General features: G+C 40.7%; 1 protein-coding gene across 6 annotated transcripts in view; it reads right to left on the bottom strand.

Moving 5' to 3' along the window:
* Positions 1 to 9,684, bottom strand: part of nrxn2b (neurexin 2b) — a 572,664-nt gene that overhangs the window by 313,831 nt on the left and 249,149 nt on the right. For all 6 annotated transcript variants that reach the window (XM_017033577.2, XM_025054502.1, XM_025054515.1 and 3 more), the window contains exon 5: positions 6,127 to 6,428. In XM_017033577.2, coding sequence (XP_016889066.1) covers positions 6,127 to 6,428 — 302 coding nt within the window. The remainder of the gene's footprint in view (positions 1 to 6,126; positions 6,429 to 9,684) is intronic.

The following is a 9,684-nucleotide window of genomic DNA, read 5'->3' as shown; positions in this document are numbered from 1 at the left end:
CTTTCTTCTACGGCTCGATAAAAATAATATACACGACATAGTCTTACCTTAACTAGCCTACTGTAGGTACTGTAACTTGCAATTGTCGCAATCTTTCATTGTTTTTTTCTTCTACTCGGGTGAACTTCATTGCTATTAAGCTCATCTCTACTCTCCACGTAGTATGCTTTAGTCGAGGTGAAGTGTTTCATCTTTTTAGAAAAAGTAGTTTCTAAGCAAAAAAAAGCTTCTCATCATTATATGCATTTTCTGCAGTGAGTGAAAGAAAATCAAAGCTCCTGTGGCAGCTTGTGTGGGTTGCAAAGACTCACATTGTAAATTTCCCCAATGTGGATAAAAGGACACTATTATTATTATTATTATTATTATTATTTTGCACGACTACATGTTGTGGATAAAGAAGTGCGTTTAGTCTGAGGTGATTTAATCAAAGATGTCAAATTGAGACGAAGACTTTGTTGCAGGGTTACGCAACCCGTGACATATTGCAGCTGGTGACGGCTCTCCACCCGACAGCATAGCTGAAGCAGTTGCTAAGTGACAAATTGCTACAGAGTGATGACAGGAGAGAGAAGGAGGAGTGCATAAGAGGAAGACGGATGGATTGGGTCTGTCATAGAGATCTGACAGCTAAGAGAAGGGAGAGAAGGAACCGTAAAGGGTCAGCGGTGGAACCGATGAAGGGTTCGGTGAAGTTACCGCTGCTAACTCAATGAAATAATTTAAAACATTCTGAGAAGGTGAAGGAGGTTGAAGTTGTGAGGACAAAGAAGAGTTGTTCATTACTTTTTTTTTATCTTTTTTTTTTTTTTTAGAGAAGAGTTGTTCATTACTTCTTTTTTTAAATATTTTTTTTACTCTTAAATATGGTGGCATATTTACAAAAAGTCTGAGTTTCTGAATGACTGGAAAATTTTGGAAGGCTTTGGTACATTTAGAAACACTTTTCAGGAAGAATAAATAATGCTTCGGGGTTTCACACGGTCTCCAGACAATCTTCCGACACTAATGTATGACAATGACTCCGCGTGATGAATCTTTCACTTACGACAGCAGCTGAGCTGTGACAGTGTTTCATTTTCAAATCACACAGCTTTTTGCTCGAGAAGTCTATGTTTTATCAAAGCTCCCCCATTCATTTCCCTGCTCTGCTTCTCTGCAGTAAAAATGAGGAATTTGAGCGAAACGACTTGCGCATTCAGTGCATGGCCACAGTGGAGTGTGTGAAGACACACTCACCAACCAGCATTACCTCCTTTGATGTATAGTGGGCATAGAGGGGAGCTTTAGGGGCTAGCATGGCGTATCTGTGCACAGCTTTTAAACAATGGTTGAAACGTAATAACATTGAAATCCTTTGGGGCTCTACAGTCAAAGGAGTACTTTGATGAACGTGCCTTACAAGACAAAAGATCGACCGTTCGCGAATACAAATGTATTTTGTCAAATACTTCCCAGTATTAATACATGTAAATTGGGAAAAAATAATAATGTCACTTGGATAATCCTTTTCCACACTTGGAAAAAGAATATTTAAGACTTGTAACTTGTAATGTAGTCAACCTGGTTTACATTTGAACTTTTGCTATTGCTAATATTTAAGCTAATCAGTTAGCTCGCTTTAGCTAACACCAGGTATACAGGCACACAGGACAAATTGTTATGATTCTGTTGATGCAGCTAAGGGAACATTAACCTACACAAGTCATGCGACTGTTGATGGACTCAAGAGATGAGAGTACACTGTCGCTGAATGACGGGATGACCGATGCATTCATTGAGGGAAGAAAACAGAAAAGGAAAGAATGACTGGTACAGAAAGGAAAACAAAATGAGAACAAAACACAGCGATATTGAGGTCAAAGGTCTGTTGCTCAAAACGCTGCCTCAGCTATTGCCCCAGCTTTGGATAGAGAGGCTGGTGGATGCGGTTAAAGTTTCATGAGATTGAAACTTAAATCTCTTTTTGCTTTTGACAAAAAGGAACAAGCTGCCATCTCGTTTTCACTATGTCTCCATTTTGTGTCCCCGTTTTATGACTCATCTCCTGCTGTAGGTGTCAGAACTGCCTGTCATTATCAGCCGCATAGACAAATACACATACATTCTCTTATAAATAGGAATGTAGATGTACAAGAACACACGCTATTCATGCAAGTGTTAAAGGCAAATGTGGCCTCGGACTCAAGCACAGAAGTTAATCAGCATATATTGTAATGTTCGTCATTCTTCATACTTAGATTGATACAGTATACTGTATGGATATACAGTAGTAATGATTTGCCAATAAAAAAAACAAAAAAATATATTTAACAGAATAATAAAATGAAATTAATAACCATCATAATAATTAAATAAAAATTACGCCCTGAACATTTTGTTTTTTTTACCGCTCAACTGGTCCTTAATACAAAAAAAGGTTGGGGACCACTGCTTTAAAGCAGATAAACTACTAAACAACAGACAACCTATTCAGTCCTTAGTCATTTTGGTAAAAAGGTGAACTGTAAAACACCACCGTAGATGCTTTAACAGAGCAGCTGTACAGACGTCATTGTGACATGATGCTGAACACAGCGTCCTTGAAGACTACGTATTTGACCTAGCCTTCAATTGAGGACCGCTCGGCACAGTGCTCACGGTGTATCCATCATTTCCCGAGACATTCAAGACAAAACGGGCGGTTTTCATTCTTTGTCTTTGCCATTTTTTTTTTCTCCATCGTCTTCGGCCCAGAATGTGAACCCCCCCCCCCCGGAGGACAGACAGGGCAGAGATGGTCACTACCACTGAAGTCTGTAAATTGATCTGTTCATGAAGGTAGATCATCATGTCAGAGAGTAAAGAGAGAGGGAGGTGACGAGGGCTGGTGGGCGGCCCTGCTGCTTATTGTAACCAATGTGCGCATTAATGAATAACTGACTGACTGACTGACTGACTGTATGAAAAATAAATAAACACAATTTATGGATGTGTAAGTGTACGCTGTGAATGAATGTGCAGTGATTAGAGGTCGAGGCGACTGACCTTGCTCTATGTGGCACCCGTACACTGTGGGTAGCCAGCCACATCCATCAATCTCACAGAACATGCACACACGTGCATTACTCCCAGACGCCACCAAGGGGAGCTCTGGAGCTGTGATGTTGTTAGCCATGCACCATGCCCATTTATCCACGCCCCTCCCCAATTTCTTTTCTCTAGACTCTTGGCAGAGTGTCCCCATCACCTCACCCAATCCTGTCTGCCTCACTTTATCCTACACAAAACTGAAAAAAAATAAATAAATAAAAATAAAATCACGAGAAAGATGGTGAACATAGAGCAGGAGAGAGTCGTTACAGCGGATGGAGGGACTTTCATGTCCTCTGTATTGAGTTCCTGCAGTGGTAGACGAGCATGACATTAGAAGAACAACAGATAGAGAGAAGGAGACTAATGTGGCTGCTTGAAAACATCAACCAGATTTCACCGTTGTCGTCACGGTGGTCCCCTATTACTGCAGTAAAATGTATATGCCTGTGTGTATTAATATTAATTTTTAAAAATATTATTATTTAATTATGCACAGTTAATATTTTTGAGAAGTAAGGCAAGGTAGGTGGAGATAAGTGTTAGACCCTTTTCTCGGGTGTATTGGGCACAGTCATGGTAGTGACATTAGACACTGTGCAACAGAGCCCTCAAATCATCATCATCAAAAAAACAAAACAAAAAAAACCTTATTGATCAGTAGGTATCAGTTCAGTGAGTAAACACCGTGTCAGACGAGGTCAATGTCGTCAATACCTCGACTCCTTGTGTCTCTCAGCGCGGCTGCTCCGATGCGAATCGAGAGAGCTCTTTAACACTTCAGCTTCCTGTTAAGTCAATTAAACGAATCCTCCAGGGTTTCAAGCTGATTATGTACGAGTTAATGAAGACTTCCTTGACCATCTGATGTGGGCGGTTGGTTCCAGTGGTGTACGACCGGAGTACCATACACGCAAGCTTATTAATTTCCCCTCTATAAAAAATATCATAGCAAATGTCAGTGCAACTGCTGTATTCCAGGAATTGTATATGTGTAGTGAGATTAACGAACCAATAAAAAAATGACATTTCACAGCAGGGGTGTCAATCTCATTTTCACCAGGGGGCCACATCAGCAAAACAGTTCCCCTTGAAGGGCCAGTTGTAACTGGAAGACTGTAGAGATGTAACTACTCCATAAAATATTAATATATTGATTCATATTTATTCAAATTACAAATATTGTGCATTTTCCTGTGCAATAATAATCAAGTTAAAAAAACTCAGCAGCATGGACGTTATTATAAGGCGATTAAACACTCCCGCGGGCCACACAAAATGACTTGGCGGACCACATTTGGTCCACGAGCCTTGAGTTTGACACGTGTTTTACAGTATGATACAATTGATTCTACTGACTGTACAGGATTTTTGTTCTTTCTTTATAACTGAAATGCCATTCTGCGGTCCTGTTACTAACTCCTTGACGGTCTACGTATTACTGTAATAGGCACTGGAAGCAGATGGGTACTGAAGAGACAGCCTGTGTGAAAGGCATAATAATAATAATAGCAATAATAATAACGTATCATTTGAGTGTGTGTACAAGCCAGTGTCACTCGTTTGCCTAATGATCATTATGGTGCAGTTGGTGGGAGGCGGCTATGCTTGGGATGTAAATCTCTCGAATGCCGCCGGCTTCCAAAAATTCATTAGGCCAGTCCCACTCTGCTGATCACACTTAGTTGTACAGCATTGCATATTTGACCCCGACCATGTTTGGGTGGATGTCTGGGATGGCTTTTGTCTGATCATTTCCTCAGGCAAGTGCCGAATATCCTAATAAAATATCACTTCTACAGATCTTGGGCTATTTCCATGTCTGAGCTACTGTATTAAAATAAATGCCGTATGACCGGAACTGCTGAGTTTAGTCGGCATGGATATCTCACCATGGATATCTCACATAATTTCAAAGCACTTAGTTCACATTAGGAATCACTCTGCTTTCAGGCCATAATTTCAAAGCACTTAGGTCACATTAGGAATCACTCTGCTTTCAGGTTTTTTTTTTCCTTTAACGAGGAAAAGTTCAATATTCTAAAGCTCAAATCATGTGCTTTAGAATATTGAACTTTTCCTCATTAAGAACAAAAACCTGAGAGCAGAGTGATTCCTGTTTTTTTCTCTTCTTTAGTCAAAATTTCACCTTTATTTTTGTTTTCTGCAAATAAACACTAAAAGGCTGATGCCCTGATCTTTGTGTTAATGTATTCAGATCAGGCTTTTTGGCAATTTAGGCTACTTATAAAGGCCATTATTAGGTCCGACAAGACATTAATTCCAATTACGATTCCGAAAAAAAAAAAAAACCTGCAAAGAAGTAAGTACAGCCAGTGTAAGTAGAATTGATCGTATCTCATTGCTGGTATCTGCAAGTACTAGTTGATGACCTGGAGCGTTCGGAGAGCAGACTGTATGTGCATATATTCCAAGCGCAGCTATGCATGTTTATCGATGAACGCCGCCGACGTGCAGACACAAACTGATTCATGCTCATACGTTCACGCTGCAGGTGCTCTTTTGTTTTCCATTAGTAACGATTAAAGATTTGTAAAGATGTGTTGGGTAATTTGTTCGGAGAGGGTTTTAAGTGCACTGTCACCCTTGATAAATTGGGGTGCATTCTAATTGTGTAGCCTTAGTGCGTTCGGTGCATTCAGAGAGCGCGGCAAACTTTGTGGTTGCATTCTTTAAAACAATACACACTGCGTCCTTTGCGAGGCCTAAAATATGCATAGCTGTGGTTGCTTTCCTTGTAAAATATATAAAACTTAGAGATAATATTGCGTCGCTGTCAATTGAGTGTGTTGCTTGTTAACATTCGGCCTCAGAATGACCTCTGAAAATAAAAGCTTTTTAGACAGACATGAAGAAAAGAAGCAAGGTTTCTGCAGCCTGCAAAGAACAAACCTTAGGTAAATGTGACCAAAAGCAACAACAGGGAACAGAAGAAAGTTTAGAGAAAGAGAAAACAAAAGTTCTACAGTTAAAGCAGCAGAGATAAAGTGACACCATGCTCTAAAAAAAAAACAAAACGGGTCAAGTGCTTACCTGACGCAGGTTGCGGGTGACGCGTACATCGTGCCAGGCATTGTCATTGAACTTGCCATTGACGGGCTCCACCAGGGCCTCAAAGGCCCCCGAGCCCAGATTTATGACCAGCCACACTGCGCCGCTCTTCAAAGAAAGGTTCACGTAGTCGGCCGACTTCCCGGTGTGCAGCATGAGGCCGTTACGTTGCAGGGTGCGGAAAGAGAGAGTGATCTCGTCCGTGCTGCTCTGAATGGGGGTCATCGACAGGTCGTAGCAGAAGAACTCGTTGCCTTTGAAGGTAGCCACAGACTCATCCTTACCTGTAGATAAAGAGAAAGGGAGAAAAAGGATTTCAGAATAACGAGGAGTCGATCTGTGAATATTCAGTTTTTCTACAACACTGCCGGCATATGTCAAACTTAAAAATAAAAATAGAACTAGATGGAAAGTTACTAGGATTGAAAAGGTATTTTCATGACATGTTGGAACAATTAGCTACATTAGTCTAAAAATTTGAAAAAGTCAAGTCCAGAGCCCTGTGGGACACCCCAACAAATTACTTGGTGTTCACTAAAAGGAAACAACTGGATCCTCCCAACATTAAACATTAATCTAATGTGACATTTAACTTCCTTGGTTCATTTGGCCTTCTCAACTTTTTTTTTTTTCTGAGGAGGAAAGAACCTCAGTCAATGAGAGTTTGAGGCTAAATTATAAGAAGCATCCAGGAAAGGGTTACTCTTATCCAAGGATGTCAAACTCATTTTGGTTGAAGGGCCGCATACAACCTAATTAGATGTCAAGTGGGCCGGACCAGTACAATCATAACGTTATTACCGACATAATTTCAATGTTTTTCTCCAAAAAAGTACAAATGTATCAAATAAATCATTACTATTTTACCAAACATTTTCTTAACATGAAGTGGTTGTGTTTTTTTATTTTCAAAATTCATCAAGCAGGCCAGATTGAAACCCCAAGCGGGCCGGTTTTGGCCCACAGGCCGTACTATGACAACCCTGCCCTAACTCTACAAAGCCCCCCTGCACGGGCAGGTCATCAAATCTACTTTAAGTTCCATTACAACCAATTCAGTCTTAGACCTTAGTTCATGTCTCCTGGCGGCCAGGGGCATGACCAAAGGTGGTCTTCGGGTAGACAACTTGAAAGGCCAAGTTCACCATAGACACTTTGTCATACTGTATGTACAAGGATACGAGCACTGACCACTGTCAAGATTTGATTCTTATTTTATTAAAACCAAATCGTACATTTGATGATTTGAAGTTTGAAATGATCAAAAGACGTATAGGGATTGCCTCAGTCTGGAGGTCACGTGATCATTTTCTAGGTGCACGGACACACAAATCTAAGAAGAAGATGGTGAAAAACAGTAAAGCAAAGAGCAACTGGCACACAGACAGCTACAGCTACTTAAAGGGCATTTTGTCTGAAATCGAAATTTAGAGCAATCTCAACTGAAGTGTGAATTGCCGCTGTGAAAATGCATCAAGGAGAAAGAAAGAGACTGAGAGGAAAGAATGACATTGAGGAGCGGGGAAAAAAAAAAAAGAAAGAAAAGAAAATCTCCCCAGAGCAGACTAAAAGCGCAGTAAATGGACCACAGCAACCATTTTCAATTATGTATTAAAGCCAAACCCCTATACCCCCTCCCTCCCCCCTTAATTGACTTTTAACAATAAACAACGAACAGTTTCCAATTGATCCTGAGAGCTGGGCGGGATTGGACAAAAGGCGTTGAAGTCACGAGGGGAAAAAAGAAAAAAAAAACTTGCTTTGTTTATGTCTGTTTAATGAGCAAAATGGCTGACAGGGAGAGATAAAGCTCGCTGTCGTGGTGCCAAAAATGAGCTGTGATCATTTCTTTAAAGAAAAAAAAAACATTTGAATTTGTTCTTGACAATAAAGACAGTTATCCAAACATTTAAAAATGATCCCGTTCTGTCAACAGAAGTCTTTTCTGAGAAGCACTTCTGTAATCACACACACACACACATAAAAGTTCTCCCAGTTTCCCTTAGGAGTGGAGAAGATCACTTCAGCCTTGACACCAAAACTAATAAAAACAACGGCTCCATCCTCTCCTTCTCTGGGACCACTCCAACCCTCCTGAATATGTGCTTGTCAGACTATATCTGTTTTCCTCCTCCCATCTCCCTGTACATCTCTATCTAATCATTTCACTCTCAGTGGACAATTGTTGTGAGCACACACACACCTATACACACACACACACACCATATATACTGTCTATGGCTTTTCACTGAGATAAAATTGCTTTTCATGAACCCCACAGCACACCACTGCAGCCATCAGTAAACCAAGACGCAGCAGCGTGAAGCACAGGCTGAAGTGTTGTCAAGGATTTCAATTCACCACGATGAACGCGATGACTATATTAGGCTCTTTTCAAAGTTGGTCGACCGTAACAGCAACTCTTCAACTAGTTCAGCGGTTCCCAAATATTCTGTCATGCTCCCCCAGGGGACAGAAATATTTTAACACCCCCCCCCCCCCCAATTGAGATCCAATTGAGAACCTGATATGTTTTTTCTTATCTGTACAAACCACTGTATTAGTTGCTGCCACCTGGTGGCCGGAGGCTTTTATCATTCAAGCGTTATCACAGCAGCACACTTCTGTCCAGCGTGCCATTATCACAGCACACTTAGCACACTTAGCACACTTCTGTCCAGCGTGCCATATTCCATCGAAAACCTCTCATGTCCAACCACCTCCTATTTGGGAGGTACTGGATTAATTAAATGTTAAAAAATTCAGGGTTTATATATATACTGTATATATATCACTGACTTGTGTAAATAGTGTTATAAGGGGAAAGTTTGAGTGCCATAGTTTGACATCCACTGACCTAACAAAGAATTACCTTAGTGGAAGAAAATGTGTTTATACAAATATGGGAGCCTCCTCATCCGAGTGGGAATCTAAATCCTTTTTGTAACACTAGAGGGACACAAAGCATGCAGTGGTACACGGGCCATAGTTTGAGAACCACTGACCTCACAAACAATTACCTTCTTTAGGAAGAACGCGAGTTAAACAGAAAAAGACAAATAATATTGTCTAACAACGCTTGTAAACTTGGCCGCCTTTCATGGAGCTCTCTCCTCTGACTGCTCCTCCTTTGTGTCAGATTTATGTGCTCAGTGGTTTGGGGATTACCTCTGAAAAAAAAACAACAACTAATTGCCGCTGCCTTCTGACACACCACTCTCCTACCAGAACCTGATCTCTCTAGAACACGTGTCAAACTCAAGGCCTGGGGGCCAAATGTGGCCCACTGGACTTAAAAAGCATTTAGTAAAGTCCATGCAGCAGAGTTTCTTAACCTGAGAAATTAAAAGTGTTTTGTTTTTTTTAATCACAGCAATGAACAATATTTGTAGCTTGAATAAATATAAATCAATTGCAGAAACATGTATTAGTCTGTGATGGAGTAGTTCCATCTATACCAGTGGTCCTCAACCTTCTTTGTTCCAAGGACTGGTCAGCCAGTACCACCTGTTACTACAGACTGGTACCAAGGTGCTGAGC

The sequence above is a fragment of the Cynoglossus semilaevis genome, chromosome 1 (genome assembly GCF_000523025.1).
Source record: "Cynoglossus semilaevis isolate Cse_v1.0 chromosome 1, Cse_v1.0, whole genome shotgun sequence".
NCBI classification, from domain to species: domain Eukaryota; kingdom Metazoa; phylum Chordata; class Actinopteri; order Pleuronectiformes; family Cynoglossidae; genus Cynoglossus; species Cynoglossus semilaevis.
The sequence above is the reverse complement of the archived record's forward strand: the minus strand, read 5'-3'. Positions and strand labels throughout refer to the sequence as shown.